The 20912-nt window shown below is 42.7% G+C and overlaps 1 protein-coding gene across 1 annotated transcript in view; it reads right to left on the bottom strand.

Annotated features, from left to right (window-relative positions):
- Positions 1-12061: 12061 nt before the first annotated feature.
- TASP1 (taspase 1) overlaps positions 12062-20912 on the bottom strand; it is a 663695-nt gene continuing 654844 nt past the window's right edge. The window contains exon 15 of the mRNA XM_089690787.1: positions 12062-15114. Coding sequence (XP_089546913.1) covers positions 15022-15114 — 93 coding nt within the window. The 3' untranslated portion in view covers positions 12062-15021. The remainder of the gene's footprint in view (positions 15115-20912) is intronic.

Below are 20912 nucleotides of genomic sequence, written 5' to 3'. Positions count from 1 at the left end.
GTTTATTTACTAAAGCTGGAGAGTCCAAAATCAGACTCCCTTCTGCATAGAAACCAATCAGCTTCCAGGTTTCATTGCCAAAGCTTCATTGAACAAGCCGAGGTTAGAAGCTGATTGGTTTCTATGCAGAAGGGAGTCTGATTTTGGACTCTCCAGCTTTAGTAAATAAACCCCAAAGTGTCAGCTGCTGGCTCTCAATTTTTCGCATGGGACATTGTGTTGGAAAATATTATCCTAAAGACTGCAGGCAGGAAGATTCTGCTGTTCATAACAGCCATTTCCAACCATGTTCCTGGAGTATGCTAAAAATAAAATGAAAAAAAAAATGACTAGTTGCAGTTGATGGCCAATATCCCTTCTTTTCCTTTATACCAGTGTTTGAAAATAAGCGACAATACTTAACAGTTAAACGCAAAAGAAACATTAATTAGCTACTGTACATAGTGCATACTTACAGATCAAAACATCAGCACTAAAAGAGGGACAGCAAAGGAATTTTTGTCCAAATGAGCAGCAGTTAGCTGGTTAAATAATAATGCTTGTACAACTAGTTACTGGTATAATTTTAGAATTCATGTAATTTTTTTCTAACTGCTATCAGAAAAGATTGAGGCTGTGCTGGGGTTCTGGTCTGCAGTAAATGCGGTGGTATCGCACCTGTTAACTTCAAAGGGCTCCTCTCATAACCAGTGCTTTTACACAGCATGAAGAATGTGTGAATTTCCTTTGAAGTTTGGACCAGACAGAGAACTCTATTGTTAAAGACAGCCCAGAGACTGTGCAGAATTGAAATATCTAACAGCAGTAGTGCAAGGAAGATTTCTAATGGTTAATTTTAAAATTGTAACATTTTGTGATAAACAAAAACAAGAGAGATGTGCATAAATATGACATGTAACCTTGGCAAAAAGTGTTGGGTATAGTAGCATTAGGGAAGGCTGGTATGCAGTGATCTCTACATTTGTTTCTGCCTGAAGGAAACATTTCTTTACAGATGCCAAGGACACCTTCTCTTCATTCCCTGTAAGGCTTAGCTGTTTAGGTTATAGTTAGCGGAAGTTAGCTTTAGGCCTTCTAGGTTTTTAGGTTCAAGCAAGCAAGTTAACTTACAGCTAGAAGGGGGGCAATCTAGAGTAGGTTTAAAGGATATACAATAATTCATTCCTACCAAACTGACTCCAAACAAGAGACTTCACAAAAGGACTTCTGTATATTGGAGCACAATTAGTATGTTTGACATGACATTAAACTCCAATCATTTTCAGGGCATAAACATACATTGCAAGAACATTTGCAAAGAACTTTCCTATTGGGCAGCACAGTGGCTAAGTGGTTAGCACTTCCACCTATTAGCACTAGGATTGTAGGTTTGAATCTCAACCATGGCACTACCTGCCTGGAGCTTGCATGTTCTCCCTATGTCTGCATACTCCAGGTACACCAGTTTCCCCCCACACTCTAAGGACATGCTGGTAGGATAATTGGCTCCTTTCTAAATTAGCCCTAGTGTATGAATGTAAGTTAGGAACCTTAGATTGTAAGCTCCTTGAGGGCAGGAGCTGATGTGAATGTACAATATATATGTAAATTGATGGTGCTATATACAGTGCCTTGAAAGAGTATTCATACCTCTTGAAATTTTCCATTTTGTCATGTTACAACCAAAAATGTAAATGTACCGTATTTTCCAGCGTATAAGACGACCCCCTACTTTTCCTGTTAAAATATAGGGTTTGAGCTATACTCGCCGTATAAGACTACCCCTCTTCCAACGCACACCAAATAAAAATGAAAAAACATCAGATTTGATTTCAATATGGTATGGTATTTCAGTATGGTATTCCAATGATGGGGTGCTATTCCTCCCACTGACACCAATGATGAGGTACTTTCATATATCTATATTGTACCGCGCTCCAAAATTAATAAATCTAAGTGCTCTAAATAAATAAATAAATAATTGTATATAACTAAAAATTCAATAATAATCTATATCCATAATACTTAAATTCATATTTGCATAATACTTGAATCCATGATAGAAGTGAAAAAATTCAATTAATATTGTAAATCAATACATAAAAAACTTCGTGCCTGAAAAACTATTTAAAAAAAAATAAATAAATAAAATAAAATAAACTGGAAGAAAATTTTGTATGAATTAATAATAGTTCAGTTCATACGAATTGAGATGGTAATGTGAATCAATCTGACTGGCGTGGTAAGTCTATGTTCATGGCATGAACCTCTCTCTCCTTCCTCCTCTCCTTTCTCCTCAATTCAGCTTTTCTCAATTAGGACTTTCTCCTCTATCTGCTTGGCTTATTCCTCCATAAACGATGCATACATAAAAAAGGGAAAAAGAAACATAGTGTCTTATCCTTAGTAAAATTGTTTAATGAGCTTCTGATCTCCCACTCACATGGTATCAGCAAAAGTAACGCTTTGTGTAAATAAATCCAGGTCCTCCTGCAAACAGCCCTGCAGGTGTGTGTGTGTTCACTCGCTATACTCGCCGTTTCCTCTGTGGATGCGTGATGACGTCACCGCCCCTCCCCTACGCGTTACGCTACAGGGACTCGTAGCTTCCTCTGGGGGATGTAGTTTACAAAACTACATCCCCCAGAGGAAGCTACGAGTCCCTGTAGCGTAACGCGTAGGGGAGGGGCGGTGACGTCATCACGCATCCACAGAGGAAACGGCGAGTATAGCGAGTGAACACACACACACCTGCAGGGCTGTTTGCAGGAGGACCTGGATTTATTTACACAAAGCGTTACTTTTGCTGATACCATGTGAGTGGGAGATCAGAAGCTCATTAAACAATTTTACTAAGGATAAGACACTATGTTTCTTTTTCCCTTTTTTATGTATGCATCGTTTATGGAGGAATAAGCCAAGCAGATAGAGGAGAAAGTCCTAATTGAGAAAAGCTGAATTGAGGAGAAAGGAGAGGAGGAAGGAGAGAGAGGTTCATGCCATGAACATAGACTTACCACGCCAGTCAGATTGATTCACATTACCATCTCAATTCGTATGAACTGAACTATTATTAATTCATACAAAATTTTCTTCCAGTTTATTTTATTTTATTTATTTATTTTTTTTTAAATAGTTTTTCAGGCACGAAGTTTTTTATGTATTGATTTACAATATTAATTGAATTTTTTCACTTCTATCATGGATTCAAGTATTATGCAAATATGAATTTAAGTATTATGGATATAGATTATTATTGAATTTTTAGTTATATACAATTATTTATTTATTTATTTAGAGCACTTAGATTTATTAATTTTGGAGCGCGGTACAATATAGATATATGAAATTAACATCCATACACCTGGAGAGGGTGTAAAAAGTACCTGGCGATCTAAATATTTATTATTTAATTAAGCACGGTTATCGATTTATTAGTTGTTCACTTGATTCATAAATTCAATATTATTAGTAATTTCATACACAGAATTTATTGCTCTATAAGTAAGAAAACTTCTAGTGGCTCACAAGTATTTTATTAATTTGCAATGATGAGGTACTACTCCTCCCACTGACACCAATGATGGGGCACTATTTCATCCACTGACACCAATGATGGGACACTATTCCTCCCACTGATACCAATGATGGGACACTATTCCTCCCACTGACACCAATGATGGTGCCCCATCATTAGTGTCAGTGTGTGAGGAATAGTGCCCCATCATTAGTCAGTGGGAGGAATAGTGCCCCATCATTGGTGTCAGTGGGAGGAATAGTGCCCCATCATTGGTGTCAGTGGGAGGAATAGTGTCCCATCATTGGTGTCAGTGGGAGGAATAGTGTCCCATCATTGGTATCAGTGGGAGGAATAGTGCTCCATCATTGGTGTCAGTGGGAGGAATAGCGGCCCATCATTGGTATTAGTGGGAGGAATAGCACCCCATCATTGGTGTCAGTGGGAGGAATAGCGCCCCATCATAGGTGTCAGTGGGAGGAATAGCGCCCCATCATTGGTGTCAGTGGGAGGAATAACGCCCCATCATTAGTATCAGTAGCAGGAATTGCACCCCATCATTGGTGTCAGTGGGAGGAATAGCGCCCCATCATTGGTATTAGTGGCAGGAATTGCGCCCCATCATTGGTGTCAGTGGCAGGAATTGCGCTCCATCATTGGTGTCAGTGGGAGGAATTGCGCCCCATCGTTGGTGTCAGTGGGGAGAATATTGCCCCATCGTTGGTGTCAGTGGGGAGAATAGTGCCCCATCGTTGGTGTCAGTGGGGGAGGAATAGTGCCCCATCGTTGGTGTCAGTGGGGGAGGAATAGTGCCCCATCATTGGTATCAGTGGGAGGAATAGTGCCCCATCGTTGGTATCAGTGGGAGGAATAGTGCCCCATCGTTGGTATCAGTGGGAGGAATAGTGCCCCATCGTTGGTATCAGGGGGAGGAATAGTGCCCCATCATTGGCGTCAGTGGGAGGAATAGCGCCCCATCATTGGTATGAGTGGCAGGAATTGCGCCCCATCATTGGTGTCAGTGGGAGGAATTGCGCCCCATCATTGGTGTCAGTGGGAGGAATTGCGCCCCATCATTGGTGTCAGTGGGGAGAATAGTGCCCCATCATTGGTATCACTGGGGAGAACAGTGCCTCATCGTTGGTGTCAGTGGGGGAGGAACAGTGCCTCATCGTTGGTGTCAGTGGGGGAGGAACAGTGCCTCATCGTTGGTGTCAGTGGGGGAGGAACAGTGCCTCATCGTTGGTGTCAGTGGGAGAGGAACAGTGCCTCATCGTTGGTGTCAGTGTGGAGGAGGAATAGTGCCCTATCGTTAGTGTCAGTGGGGGAGAGGAGCGGCTGCTCCTTCTTCCAGTGCGGCCGCTCGATTTTCGCGGGGCCACTCGGCTCCGCCTCCTCGTCAGTGATTGGTCGCCTGTGTGCCTTTCCAGTGCTGGCGCCCAATCACCGGTGAGGAGGCGGAGCCGAGCGGCCGCGTGACCATCGAGCGGCCGAACTGAAAGGAGCAGCCGCGCTTCCTGGACCGGATCGTCGTGGGACCGGAGCCAGGTAAGGTACAGCAGCCCCTCTGTCCACCCCTGTACTTAGTGTCCGTTGGAGGAGAAGGGGGGCGGCGCCGCCCCTCGAAAAAATGCCACCCTGACACCGGCTCGCACCGGCGTATAAGACGACCCCCGACTTTTGAGAAGATTTTCAGGGGTTGAAAAGTCGTCTTATACGCCGGAAAATACGGTACGTTATTGGGATTTTATGTGGTAGACCAACATGAAGTGGCACATAATTGGGAAGTGGAAGGAAAATTATAAATGTTTTTCAAATTTTTACAAATAAATATCTGAAAAGTGTGGCGTGAATTTGCATTTAGCCCCCTTTACTCTTATACCCCTAACTCAAATCTAGTGGAACCAATTCAGAAGTCACCTAATTAGTAAATAGAGTCCACTTGTGTGTAACTTAATCTCAGTATAAATACAGGTATTCTGTGAAGCCCTCAGAAGTTTGTTAGAGAACATTAGTGAACAAACAGCATCATGAAGGCCAAGAAACACACCAGACAGATCAGGGATAAAGTTGTGGAGACGTTTAAAGCACGGTTAAGTTATAAAAAAATATCCCAAGCTTTGAACATCTCACGGAGCACTGTTCAATCCATCATCTGAAAATGGAAAGAGTATGGCACAACTAAAAACCTGCCAAGACATGGCTGTCCATCTAAACTGACAGATCAGGCAAGGAGAGCATTAATCAGAGAAGCAGCAAAGAGGCCCATGGTAACTCTGGAGAAGCTGCAGAGATCCACAGGTCAGGTGGGAGAATCTGTCCACAGGACAACTATTAGTCGTGCACCCAACAAATCTGGCCTTTATGGAAGAGTGGCAAGAAGAAAGCCATTGTTGAAAGAAGTCCTATTTGCAGTTAGCGAGAAGCCATGTGGGGGACACAGCAAACATGTGGAAGAAGGTGCACTGGTCAGATGACTTGCAGCTGTAATTGCAGAGAAAGGTGATTCTAAAAAGTATTGACTCAGGGGGGCTAAATACAAATGCACAGCACACTTTTCATATATTTATTTGTAAAAAAAAAAATTTAAAACCATTTATCATTTTCCTTCCACTTCACAATTATGTGCCACTTTGTGTCGGTCTATCACATAAAATCCCAATAAAATACATTTACGTTTTTGGTTGTAACATGACAAAACGTGGAAAACATCAAGGGGTATGAATACTTTTTCAAGGCACTGTAAGTAACTAAAAAAATTGCAGATTCTTAACAGCTTATGGTCTCTAGATCAACTTCTGAACTCCAGTCCACAAGACCCCCCACCCTGACAAATCATATTTGAGAATTTCCCTCTAATACATTTGCTTTGATAATCACCAGGTCAGAAACAATAAGTAAATGACATATGCATGGTGAAGGAAATTCTGAAAACATTATTTATTGGGTGTATTGGAGGATTGGAGTTGAGAAACACTACTCTGTAAGGCCAGCTCATTACACCAACCTTTTCAAACAAAAGAATGTGGGGGTGGCTCAGTGCAACACCTGCTTTAAACGCCTCCCGCCCCCCATATAAGGTAATGACGGGCGCAAGGCGGTTCTCTCGTTCTGGGAGGATGTCATTTGACAACCTCCCACTCTAGCCACGCATGCGCGGCTTCGAGAGCGCACAGTGCGACCATTGGTTGTGCGCTCTGTCCCTCAGACACAGCGGATCACTGATCAACGGAAAGAGCCGAAGATGTCGGCTCGGTCATGTGATCAGCTGTGTCCAATCACAGCTGATCGCATGTAAATAGGGAAATGCCAGTTATCTGCATTTCTCTCCTCATAAGCTGTCACGCTGACAGCTTGAGAGGAGAGGAGAGCCGGTAATCGTCATTCCACAGAGAGGATATGTACACTGATCATCAGGGATGATCAGTGTGCCCTGATGATCAGTGTAGCCCCAGCAGTGCCACTTGTCAGTGCTCATCAATGCCACCTGCCAGTGCCCATCAGTGCCTCATCAATGCCACACCAGTGCACATCAATGCCACATATCAGTGCCCATCTGAGCTGCCTTTCAGTGCCACCTATCTGTCAGGGTCCGCCGCGGCTCCGTCCCCGGCGCATGCGCAATAGCGGCGGCTCACGCCGGGACACAGGCACCAGATCCCGGCGGGCCGCGGTTGACAGGAGGCCGCGCATCCGCAGTAGGAGCCGCGGGCGCGCCTCGGGCGACCAATGACAGCCCGGGGGCGCGTCCTGGGCGGCCAATGGCAGTGCAGGGCGCGATATTTAAAGATGCCCTGCACTGTCACAAATCGCCGCAAGGTCTGATCTGATACCTGTGTTTCCTGTGATTGTGACCCGGATTGTTTGACGTTCTGCCTGCTCCTGCCCTGACCCAGATTATCTGACTACGCTGCCTTCCCCTGTGATTGACCCGGATTGTCCCTGACTACGCTGCCTTCTCCTGTCCCGACCCCCGGCTTGTTTGACCATTCTGCGGACTGACCCCGGTAACTGACCCAGCGTGCGACCTGACCACTGTCTGCCTACTGTCTCGGTACCACGCCATTTCCCACGGTGACAACCGCCGGTTTATCCTGCCAGGTCCTGCCGGCCTCCTCACATCTGACTCTACTCTGTCCTACTTCTATCCACGGAGGCTCCCTCTGCCACGGGTGGTATTGCTCGGAGGTCGTGACCTGGTCCTGGTTCTGCTCCAAGTCCATCCCCACCATCAGGGGCCCTGGTGAAAACGCAGACCGGGACTTAGACCCCACGCTCCGGATGATTCCGCCTAGTGGGCTGCCAGAGGTGCCACCTGGCGGATCCGTAACACTATCAATGCCAGTCAGTGCCACCTATCAGTGCTGTGAATCAGTGGTGTCTATCAGTGCCAGTCAGTGCCGCCTATCAGTGCGCATTAGTGTCTGTCAGTGCCGCCTATCAGTGCCATATATGAGTGCAGCCTTTCAGTGTCCATCAGTGATGCCCGTCAATGCCCATCAGTGCCACCTACTAGTTCCTCCTCATCAGTACCACCTATCAGTGCCCATCAGTGCAGTCTATCAGTGCCCATCACTGCAGCCTCATTAGCGCAAATCAGTGAAGGAGAAAAATTTTATAACAAAAACTAAGAAAAAAACTTTTTTTAAAAAAATGTTTCAATTGTTTTTGGTTTGTTTAGCAAAAAATAAAAAACCCAGAGGTGATTAAATATCACCAAAATAAAGCTCTGTCTCAAAAAAATGATAAAAATGTCATTTGGGTACAGTGTTGCATGACCGCGCAATTCTCATTCAAAGTGCGACAGCACTGAAAGCTGAAAACTGGCCTGGGCAGGAAGGGGGTATAAGTGCCCTCTAGGCAAGTGCTTAAGCACATGATCATTCATGCATTTGTAGATTTGCATGACTGATCAAAAGCAAACAGAGTGTAATATTTTTGTGTCATGTACACAGATCTCATAAAAATACCCCATTGGTGCTGTGATTAAAGTACACTATACTGCCAAAAGTATTGGGACACCCTTCCAAATCATTGGATTCAGGTGTTTCAATCACCTCCATGGCCTCAGGTGTATAAAATCAAGCACCTAGTTGTGCAGACTGCTTCTACAAACGTTTGTGAAAAAATAGGTCGCTCTCAGGAGCTCAGTGAATTCAAGCGTGGTACTGAGATAGATTGCCACCTGTGCAATAAATCCAATCCGTATAATTTCCTTGCTACTAATTATTCCAGTCAACTGTTAGTGGTATTATGACAAAATGGAAGCAGCTGAGAACAACAGCAACTCAGCCACCAAGTGGTAGGCCACGTAAAATGACAGAGTGGGGTCAGCGCATGCAGAACTCTCCTACTGTCTGCAAAAGCTAAAGACCTCCAAACTTCGTGTGGCCTTCAGATTAGCACAGCAGTGTGTAAAAAACTTCATGGAATGGGTTTCCATGGCCAAGCAGCTGCATCCAAGCCTTACATCACCAAGTGCAATGCAAAGTGTCCGATGCAGTGGTGTAAAGCACATGGTCACTGGACTCTAGAGCAGTGGAGACGTGTTCTCTGTAGTGACGAATCACACTTCTCTGTCTGGCAATCCGATGGATGTGTCTGGGTTTGGCGGTTGCCAGGAGATCAGTACTTTCCTGACTGCATTGTGCCAAGTGTAAAGTTTGGTGGAGGGAGGATTATGGTGTGGGGTTGTATTTCAGGGGTGGGCTTCCACTTAGTTCCAGTGAAGGGAACTCTTAAGGCGTCAGCATTCCATGACATTTTGGACAATTTCATGCTCCCAAATTTGTGGGAACAGTTTAGGGAAGGTCCCTTCCTGTTCCAACATGACTGCGCACCAGTGCACAAAGCAAGGTCCAAAAAAACATGGATGAGTAAGTTAGTGGTGGAGGAAGAGTCCTGACCGCAACCCGATAGAACACCTTTGGGATGAATTAGAGCGGAGACTGTGAGCCAGGCCTTCTCGTCAGATATCAGTGCTTGACCTCACAAATGCACTTCTAGAAAAATGGTCAAATATTGCCATAGACACACTCCTAAACTTTGTGGGCAGCCTTCCCAAAAGAATTGAAGCTGTTATAGCTGCATAGGGTGGGCCAACTCAATATTGAACCCTATGGACTAAGACTGGGATGCCGTTAAAGTTCATGGGCATGTAAAGGCAGGCGTCCCAATACCTTTCACAATATAGTATAGTATTAAAGTCCTATCACTAAGTACATTACTCTATGTGGGTCCACCACAGCACTGTATCCATAATGTATTTTCCCAAATACATCCATACAACAAAGAGTCCCAGTGTAAAGAGGAAGCCAGGGGAGAAAAGATGTAGCCATGCAGAGTGCTGAACTCTTCTCCCCTCTCTAACCCTTCACACAGGGAAGGAGGAGCACAGGGAACTTAAAAACATTTTTTTACCTTAATGCAAGCAATGCACTAGGGTAAAAAACATTTTTAGGTTTAGTACCACTTAAATGACTTACATTTTAAAGTTATGAAAGTGCCTTGGTTCGTATCCCTCTGCATTGCTTCCCTGAACTTCCAGTCTGGGAGCGTATATTGTACACTTCATTACATAGCTACTCTCCACAGCAGCTGTGGCAAAGCCATTGGAGGAGGAGCACAGGGCTCGCCTTTGAATGCAGGGATGTAGAACTCCCAGCATATTAAGATGTAGTCCTGGCTGGAGCGCATGTGTTAGAATGGCTCCAGGGGACTCTACAAGGGAGTGGAGCCACCCTATAGACCAGCGTCTCTCAACCAAGGTTCTGTGGAACCTTGTGGTTCCTCAAGAGGTTGCTAGGGGTTCATTGAGGTGTGGTTGATTATCCTCCCATTTGATGATGCCTCGAAGGCCTACACCACTTGGCAAATGTTGGCAGCATGACACCAATAATATTTTTAGATGTCTGTAATGGTGGCATTTAAACCACCAGTGTAAGGGATGCATTTTCTTAACTACCAATGTAAGGCATTTTTCTGATTGACCCCTGATGAACTGATTTTAGTAAAATGTTCCTCAAGACCTGAAAATTATTTTAAGTGTTACCCTGGTGCAGTGCTTCTCAATTATTTTCTGTCATGCACCCCCTAGGAAGAAGAAAACATTTTGCGCCCCCCCCGCACGACTGTAAATAGTATCATTTGTCTATAAAATTGTTATAAGTAGGAATAGTGCCCCATCGTTGGTGTCAGTGGGAGGAATAATGCCCCATCATTAGTATCAGTGGGAGGAATAGTGCCCCATCATTGGTATCAGTGGGAGGAATAGTGCCCCATCGTTGGTGTCAGTGGGAGGAATAGTGCCCCATCATGGGTATCAGTGGGAGGAATAGTGCCCCATCGTTGGTGTCAGTGAGAGGAATAGTGCCCCATCATTGGTATCAGTGGGAGGAATAGTGCCCCATCGTTGGTGTCAGTGACACCAATGATGCGGCACTATTCCTCCCACTGACACCAATGACACTTACTGACCCCTGTTACAGTATGGTGCTGCTGCAGCCAGCATATGTGGTTGCAGCAGCACCTCTGCACTGCACACTTACTGGCTTTTCCCTCACTCGATTTTCGCGGGTCCGCTCGGCTCCGCCTCCTCGCCCGTGATTGGCCGCCTGTGTACCTTTCCTGAGCTACAGTTCTGGCGGCCAATCACCGGTGAGGAGGGCAGGAGTGAGGGAGTAGCTGGAGTGACGGAAGGAGCAGCGCTTCCTGGATGGATCGTCGTGGGAGCCAGGTAAGAGACTGCAGCCCTCTGCCCACCCCTGTACTTAGTGTCCCTTCTGTCGGAAGGGGGGGGCGGCGGCGGCACCGCGCCGCGCCCCCCTTGACGGAGCCTCGCACCCCCCCTGGGGGGCGCGCCCCACTATTTGAGAAGCACTGCCCTGGTGTAAAAAGATTGAGAAAGGCTGCTATAGACAGTAATGGGAAGAGAGAATCTGTAAAGGCTGAGTGTGAAGAAATTACAGATTACAACAAAAAACACACAGCAAACCAAATGAATGCTGAGGTATGCTGCTACATATATTATTTCACATAGAGGGTTAAATAACATTTTAAAAGGAAGCAACAAGGATTCAATTCAGATTAAAGCTGACTATAGATTAAAAAGGCACTGCAATCTTTAAATCATTAAAGAAAGGCTGCCTCTTCAGGGTGACCTTCCCGACTATGCTTACATTGCCAGTGATCCTACAATGCTCATTGCCCTTCTGCAGCCAGATAGAAAACCTCTAAATTTACAGTGCACAGGTCTAGCAGCCAATTTGTAGTCCTAAGCACTGAGAACTGTCATTAGATGCAGGGGGTGCTGCAGCAAAAGCAAGAGCATCACAAAATCATTGGTAATGTGATTATAACTGGGGGTGAATAGGAACCTTTTCGAAAAGCAGTCACTTTGCCCTCAATGGGCAAAATGATTTCATCTCTTTAAATTTCAAAATGTCCTGTGTAGCAAAAATATATGCTACTACATACTACAACAAAATAAGTTCTGCCCATACCGCTTGATCTTTGTAAGAAAAAAAAAAACGTTGTTAATGAAATAACAGACTACACAATGGAAAATGTTTATTAATAGTTGACTTTATTTGTAATTTTATTTGCATTTTAGAAAAAATATTTAAACAAGGAAAAGAGCATTTTATATTCAGTTTACAGTACATAGCCTTTATTTACTTTGTACACACTACAGTACTTTGTGTTTTTTTTTTTTTTTGTGTGCAGAAAATATTTGTGAACAAATTGAAATATTTAGCAGAATTACTAGCAAACATCCTATATAAATTCACTGGTTTGCCTGGAAGCCCATCTAAAATATACTGTAGATCTGAACAAATTTCATAAATGACTTAACTAAGGTTTTAAATTATGAAAATACTGTGTACAATTCACATCCTTTTGTATACGAGTTATACATATCTGCATACCACAATTATATTTCACTGTAAGTAAAACACATTTAGGTTGCTACGTTAAAAAGAAGAACCCCACCTAAAACCCTTTTGTCACTAGCTGCAGTCAAGTCTACTTGTGACCCTTGCTGGAAGATCCCTCTAATTCCAAACCCATGTGTGGCTTGACTGGAAATTAAATTTCCTGGTTCACTCCTCGGTAGTGAATTTTCCATATATTCCTAAAGAGAATCTGCTGGGGGCTACCATCAGAATGCACTGAATTATATTGATGGCATTCCATATTACCCACTGCCTAGTGGCTTCACCAAAGGAATGTAAGAAGAATGCAGCAAAGAGAGGGGAACCAGGGTTTTCCTTTTATAGGTCAATCTTGGCTGTCAGACTGAGGGCCAGATCTCTCTGCCTGGGTTCAAGACTTTAGTTTAGACCTGGCGGGAACCCAACTATACCATATCAGTTTTAATTGCAGAAAAATGTAGAGGCAGTTTCTAAAAATACAAAACCATTGCTACTAATTGTAAATGAAAATGAGATTTGCAAAAAGAAATAAAAGAGGACTGGCATTACAAAAGACTGCTTGGGTGGAGGATATGGAGGACAAGTTTGTGGGTAACCGATACTCTCTTGCATGCAGTACAATAATCCAGCTCCAATATAAAGCTCTCATTCCAAGGAAGTCTTGCAGGGTCTTACTCCCCTCACTAATTATGTTTCAACTGCAACGCTAACATCACTGTTAGCTGCTTTTATCTTAACGGAAAATACGCAGAAAAACTTGGGCACTTCAATTACTAACTTTAATATTTTTTACTTGGAACAAAGAATGCAGACTATAAAGTTCATACTAGAAAGTCTGAATTACAGATATACATACTTCTTCTGGACTGGTGACTCAAAGCAAAGAAGGCAACAGACCAGCAAGATAGGTAAGAAACTAGCATTTTAAGAAAAACAGGTCAGCAGCCTTTATATTATTGCAGAAGGGAAAAGCAGGACTAAAATTTCCTACAGTAATCTGATACATATCAGTTGCCGTGTATTTATTGATTACATGACTAGCATATTAATCCCTAAAGTGCCACAGTATTCCCTTAAAAGCCCACTGGAGACCAAATAGAGCCCTCTATTGATTATTCTATTTACAAATTTTCACAGTTGTAATATAAACAGGTGGCAAGAGACTGACCCCAGGAATAGTGTTAAAATGTTAAAGTGTTACTAAACCCAGGACCCTGCATTCACTATATCTGGCCTCCCACAGTACACAGAACATGCAAATGAAACTATTGTAGTAAATATAAACTGCTAAATACTTTTTCTAATCAGCAGTGTATAGCAGTCTTGTGACTGCTATCAGTGACTAGCTAAGCACTGATTAAAGCTTGTAGGAGTAGTCTTCATTCTGCTCTGACTGTCCTATGAGGCTGCATAACCGCTGATCCTTTGTCTGGACAGCGCTGAATGGCCCTTTGCTTATCACATGTACCCTCCTAAGAAAACCCCAAAAAACTCTACCAATACCCACAAACCTGAGCATGTGGAGAGTGATTCCTAGAGCTCTGTAGTATCAGCAGATAGATTGGGGACAGTAGAAGAAGGGGAGGATCACACAGCCTATTTACATAATGTGCAGGATTAACCCCTTAGGTTCCACAGTGAGTATATCAAGCTTGCTTTACTGCAAATACAGACTGATTTTACTGTTGTGGGCTTAATAACACTTTAAGTGCTGGATCTTCAGGGCAAGGCAGCAATTTACACACAGACACAGCCTAGTCCATCATCATCCACCAGGACAAAACTAACAGTCTTTGCTTGTTGAAGGCCTTCTTTATATGTACCATCCAGAAAATGTAAAAAAAAAAAATTCTATATATATATTTAATCTATGAAACCTTTTCCTTTCACTGCACGGACATTCTTTACATGTATCTACACGACAGCCATAGGATTAAAGGATAGTAAAAGGAAATATATCACTGATAAAAAATATCATTGGGTAACATATACTATCAAAATATGTAAGCAGACACTATATTTTAGAAGTAGAAGCAAAATAACAAAACTTTAAGGGAAAGAGGTATAATATTCACACTAAGTCCAATAACTACCAACGGTTTAATGCAGTCTAATGTAAGGGTATATATTAGGGAGAAGCCAACACAGTGGCACAACAGAAGACTTTAGGCTACACAGCTGCATGCTGTTCAGATAATACTGTGCATGTCGTAAAATGACAGGAGGACAAGAAGAGTTTGGAGAACTGTTGGAACAAAGTAGAACGTTAGATGAATGAGTCGAAGAATAAGATGCTTATATGAAAACTCCAACCATTTTTATATGATGCGGGTGGAGCTTGCAACCATCTAATAAGTCCTTCACTAAGCACCTACTCCTGGTTCCCTGCAGCCAACTTCCTTAGCTGTGGGTCAGCAAAATATTACGTAAGTATTCTGAGAAACAGCTGGTGGAGGAAGAAGAGAATATGCACAGCGCACGCTATCCAAAAAGGTGCATCAGTGGAACAGGGACAAGGACCTCAATGGGTTGCACTCACCACCCGCACCTAAAATGTTTTGGATGGAGTCTTCAGCCAGGGAAGCATGTAGTTCAGTTAAGTGAGCTTTCCAGCCTGCACACTCCACCTTCAATGGCTACAGACTGGCCAGCAACTGCACCTGGAGGAAGCCGAGAAATGTGTGTCTGGAAAAAAAAAGAAAAACGAATATCCATTATTTAACAACAAACTATAACATTTTACCATGCACACTGAGGGTCCATTATAAATACAAACAAAGGAAAATGGTAGTATTGCCCTTCTAGAATGAAAATGCACCTGATGTTTCCCAGAGGTATGAGAAGACCAAATGCTACAAATTGGTTGTATAGCAAATCAAATACAGGGTATTACCTTCCTGCACAGAACTTGGTTAGCTATATTTATCATCAGTGTATCAGAAATGGCATATTTGTACTCTGGAAGCCATACAGGCAAAAAAAAAGTGAACAGTAGCAATGCGTGCAACAAACTCAACTTCAAAAAGATTTCTTGCCAGTTCACAGATTTGGAAACTGGAGGCAATTAAGATAAACTCTGAGCTGGTGAGAAATCAGGACTCAGAGTGGAGCATGTCTGTTCTAGGAAGCCGTCATAAATGTAACAACTTTCCACACACAGCTGTATTCCTGGCCCCGTTCTGACATCAGTCTGGCCTGGGCATAAGCTGAATGTAAACAAATGGGCCAAGGGATACTGGCTGAGATCATTGTCAAATAAGGCGAATGAGGAGTCACATGGGAGGCAGATCAGACAGGGATCGAGTGTCAGAGTCCCCCATTAGGTCCCGTCCCACCCCACCCAGACTACAAATCTCCTTGGCCATACGCCTGTCTGTGTAATGGGCACAGTGGACTGGGAGGGAGCTCAGTAATACCGAGCTGCACTGAGGATGGAGTGTCAAGAATGAATACTTCAGCCTCTGTGCCTTCACCTTCTAAGACAGACGCCTGAATCTGTCACAAACACTGGCAATTCTGGTGCAGAGGAATTCTAAAGAGTGTCTAAGACACTCTTCATGGATTTGCATGAATGTCTTTTTACAAAGAGGATCAGCTCTGTATGTCATTAAAAACAAGACAGATAATCAACTGTAAAATAGATTGTTTGGGGAGCATGAGTACTTATCACGCTGTGGTGTGATTCATAGTAAATGGCACCCCAATACACTAAAACAATGAAGGCCCGAAGCGTTATAGAAAATCACAAATCACGGTGCCACACCATATGCTGCACCAGAAAAAAAGGCGCTTGATCAATATATAGTGTGCTCACAACCCATTTGAATAAACGGGCCGCCTAAATGCAATGTGCGCTTGTTAACACACCACAAGTGACCAGCTAGGTGTGACTGGGTCCTTAGAGATTTGGACATGGTTCACAGCTATGCGTTTTTGCAGAAAAGCACTACAGTCCAGTTAACATGACTTCCTATAGGACATGCTCACATCTATGCATTTTCAGCCTCTGCTTTTTTGGAAAGGGTCAGGGACGTTTTTTCCTGCAGCAGATTGCGTTTTTGGTGCAACAGACGTCAATGGAACCGTACCAAATTCGCAATTGTTGCGGTTTTTTTTGCATTTTTGGACAATAGGAAAGTACTGTGTGTGACTTTCTGCAACTTTACACTCTCCGGCACTCAAAGTCGCATCAAGGTAGTGCAGGAATCTTTTCAAAGTAGCATGCAAAATACATCAATCGCCACACATATAAGAGTAAACCAGGCCTTATGCAATTTCCCAAACCATCTCTTTGCATGCAATTTGGCCAGTAAATTGCAATGGAGAAGGGCACGGGGTGTTATCCTCTTTTTGAATGTTGAAAGACCAACTTCAGAAAAATAATGTTTTTGGTTTGTTTTTTTTTTTATAGGAGAAGGTTCAATCATATTTTTATTGCCATTTGTGCCCCCACTACAGAGATTTCCTCCTACTCTGTCAGGACTGGAAATTGTGGTAAACCTCTACAGTTGGGACAATGACAAAAGCAAATTTTTGTTAGAATATGACACAGGTAAATCTTTTAGCAATGGCTTTATTGTGGTTTGTGATTTTTTTTTGTCCTGGTGAGTACATTGGGTCACAGAGAGAAATAAAATAGCTGACCGAAATTTTAAGCCTTCCCCACCCTTTCCAAAATGTGAAACAAATCTTAGAGTTGAGCTTTAGGATCCATTCATAAATGTATGTTTCTGTGCCTGTTAACACATGAACACATTTGCCATTCTTTTTAATTGTGCTGATTCAAATCTGTGTAGTGGTTTGGGCAAAAAAAAAATGTACAGTTCTTTTTCTGATCTGTCCTTGTGTGTTATAGGGGCTTTTGATGGGAAATTGCAGCACAAGTCATTGTGTGGCCAAAGCAATAATAAAAAAAAACAAAAAACACATGGAAATGCAGTTACATAGGTGTGAATGTGCATAACTAAACTGTATAAAGACTGAGGAGTTCAGAACCCCTGGCCTACAATCAGTCTGCAAACAGCCAAGGAATCCCAGGCAATATCATTGGCCATATACGGTCACAACTGTATATAGTTAATGATGTCAAACAGGATCAGTGGCCCCGAGTTGACTGCAGCACTGGGGATCTGTCATTTAGCAATGGCTGTAGGATAGTAGGGTGATTAAATATTGTCGGGTCGTGGGACATTGAGGCAACATCGTCAGGGGGCATTATTTACATTTTTTATTTTTTCTGAAATTTAAATAAAGGGATTTTTTTTCAAGGTGTCTCTGAGTTTACTTATATTTTTTTTTTTGAGGGGGGAGGACACTATTATACCACTGTACTTTTTTTTTGGTAGAGGGGACCCCATACTATACAGATCTTTAGGGGGCAGATATGGGGAAGAGGCCCTTGCTTCTTAATATTAGGACAAAGTACCTTGCAAAGGCAGGCGAGTGGGCTTTACCACCCCTTCCCCATTACAAGCTAATCTCTCAATGATGAACGGCATAGGCCCAGCAGGGTAAAGGATGGGAGCAGGGTGCACATTAGCGGCCATCACTTACCTTGGCCACGCAGATTGCCTGTCTGGATAAGCATAAAGGATAGAATAGTACGGTAAAAGCCATACATTACCTCTGTTTTGAAACCCTTTAACCTTCCTAGCGGTAATCCCGAGTGTGGCTCGGGGTTAATTTACAGTACCAAAAGAGGTAACCCCGAGCCACACTTGGGATTACACTGTAGTGCTTCTCCTGCGATCCCTCGATCCTTACCTTGTCCTGTGATCCCGCGATGTACTCCCGCTGTGTCCTCCGGCAGATGCCGGGATCCGTCTTCCGGGTTCCGTTCCCTACGAGCGTCAGGACGCGGGGGGCAGAACCGGCGGGAGATTAAAAAAAGTAAAAATATGTCACACACACAATACATTGTAATCTTTTAGTATTACATTACTGTATCAAACCATTTCACATACATTATGTCCCTAGTGCTTTGTCCTGTGCCCTGCCTGCACGTTTATCGTTCTTTCTGCCTGGAAACTTGAGAACGTCCATGGCATCCAAAAAGCATCCCTTTAGGTCAAAAGCGGTTTTAGACCAGCTAGAAAACAGCAATAGTGAAATAAAATCACTTGCAGAATTGAGCGATAATGAATCGTGTGGAAATTCATCATCAGCACTGAAAACGATTCTGCGACTGAGCTCAGTGATGTGCGAACTTGGTGCTCTATTTCAAATTTCAGTGTTTTTGGTTTGATTACATTATTGAATTCAATTTATTATTATATTATTTTTTATTTTATTTTTTATAATTTATGATTTAGTGTTTCAAACTTTATCATACCCGGGATGTTTACTAGGCTCTTGTTTGGACAGATTTAAGTGAGTTATTCCTAAGAATTACAGGCCCACAATATAAAACAACAAATTTCCATACAAAACAATGTACCACTTTGACATTCAAAAATATTGATTAGTTAGACCGCCAAGGAGGTTAAGGAACCCCCTTAGCATGGCCCTGCTCTTCATGCTCTTTTTTCAACAGAAGCTTGCATATTAGCTACTAAATTCAGGGTTCATGGAACTCCGGCTAGGTTCCTTGAACCTGGCTCAAACCAAGTCAAGGCAAATACATTCAGCTCTACTTACAGCCTTGCTATATAGTATTATCAGATCATAAGAATACAAAATGAGGAGTCCAGGGGGAAAGGCCATGTCTGCTTTATGTCTCTATGCTACTGATTTTTTAGTGCTGAAAATTCCCCATCAAATGATGTTAAAACAATAACACATATCACTGAGTGTTCTGCAAACTTCTGTTACTCGTGCTCAACTCTGTTATGGTTGTACTCGGCTGTAGGCCACAGATGAAAAATGTGGTTCCTAGAGATTTCCAAAGAAACCACACAAGTCAGAGACATGACTAGACTATGACAGGGAACAAGGCTTCATTGCTACAAGTATGCTCTCTAAGTGCTCTGTAGATAGGATTACTGGCTATAATAGGATGTGGTTTACCTCCATCTGCATTATGTTTTATGAAAATGGATAAAATAATAATTAAGGTTTAATTTAACATTTACAAAAAACCCTAATATGTGAGATTAAAGTTTCATGATAGCAGCTTTGGTGTATTGCCAAGCCAAGTACGTATAGGCAGAAATAAAATTGCTTTGCTGAACCACTCAACTCGGCATGATTATCTAATTATGTCTGGCTGTAATGTAATGTCAAAAGATAAAAGCAACATAAAGAGAAAAAGGAACCCTGGGAAAATCTTAAAACCAAAGATCAGACCCAGTACTATATGAGTAGCAAAAATGTCATCAAAATATTTAAACTAAGAAAACTATCTACCTTTTATGCTCAACAGTATTACTTTCATGGCTTAACAGACCATTCCCAGCCACCAGCTGACACCATAAAAATTGATGGGAGGAATTAAAATTCTGGGGTCACCATTCATTGATTTCTATCTTCACACCCATGTCTTGGCATCCTGATGTCAACTGCTCTCTGGACAATTACTCAGTAGTGTGATTATTTGACTTCCTGTCCATTAAGAAGGCAGGACACAGGAAGTTTGAATACAAAATAGGGTAGGCCAAATAGTGTGTCGGGGTGCCCAGATAAGAAGAGTGGCCAAAGAGAATTGCTAATCTTTTGGCACGTAAAACAGTTTACATGTGTGTTTTCCAGCTGCGTATTGAAGTATATGTGTACATGTGGTTCCCTTGCATGATCACATAGCATAACCACATTTAAATAAAAACTATTCTACAACTCTTTTAGGGTCCATTCACACCAGAAGCATCGATATGCTATAATGAAAAAGAATGCCAGCACATATACATTGTATAAACAATGTATTTCAATAGGAGCAGTTCATACTAGTGCGTTAAGCTGATAAGTACAGCCCTGAGAAAAAGTAAAACAAGCCTCACTTTTTGCAGTGCAAGTAAAACGCATTTAAGTGCTCTTACATGTGCATAAAAACTCAAAACAGTCAGCTTAGTGACGTTTAAAAAAAATAAAAATGATTGCAGCATATGAATGCACGTCAATGCACATGAATTTTTTGTGTGCTCAATGCACACAATGCGGAGTGAATGGAGCTTTAAGGCAGCCATACGGGTTTCTCCTGAACAATCAGTGACACCGGCTATGGCTGGCAACACTGATCAGTGTGTTCTGATGGCAGTCAGAACACAATAACACAGAGGGAGTGATTACCCCCATCCATCTTGAATGTGAGGAAGGGGAATTGGATCTTTTAAAGGGGCATTTTCAGCAAGCAAGTGGGAAATGCCACCTATAAGATCAGTAGGTAGACCCTCCTAGCTTATGAACTACTTGCAATGCATCTGTTTAACTCTAATCTGCTTGGCTTTCTCAGCACTACATTAAATCCTTCAAACTGCAAGGAGTTTAGCAGCCTGCAAACAGTTGATGATTGATGTAGGTTTTAAATGAAAACAGCATTTTAGGAGTCTGTA

The sequence above is a fragment of the Staurois parvus genome, unplaced genomic scaffold (genome assembly GCF_062004578.1).
Source record: "Staurois parvus isolate SC_StPar_1 unplaced genomic scaffold, SC_StPar_1.0 ptg000543l, whole genome shotgun sequence".
Lineage (NCBI taxonomy): Eukaryota > Metazoa > Chordata > Amphibia > Anura > Ranidae > Staurois > Staurois parvus.
This window is presented reverse-complemented; position numbering and strand designations above follow the sequence as displayed.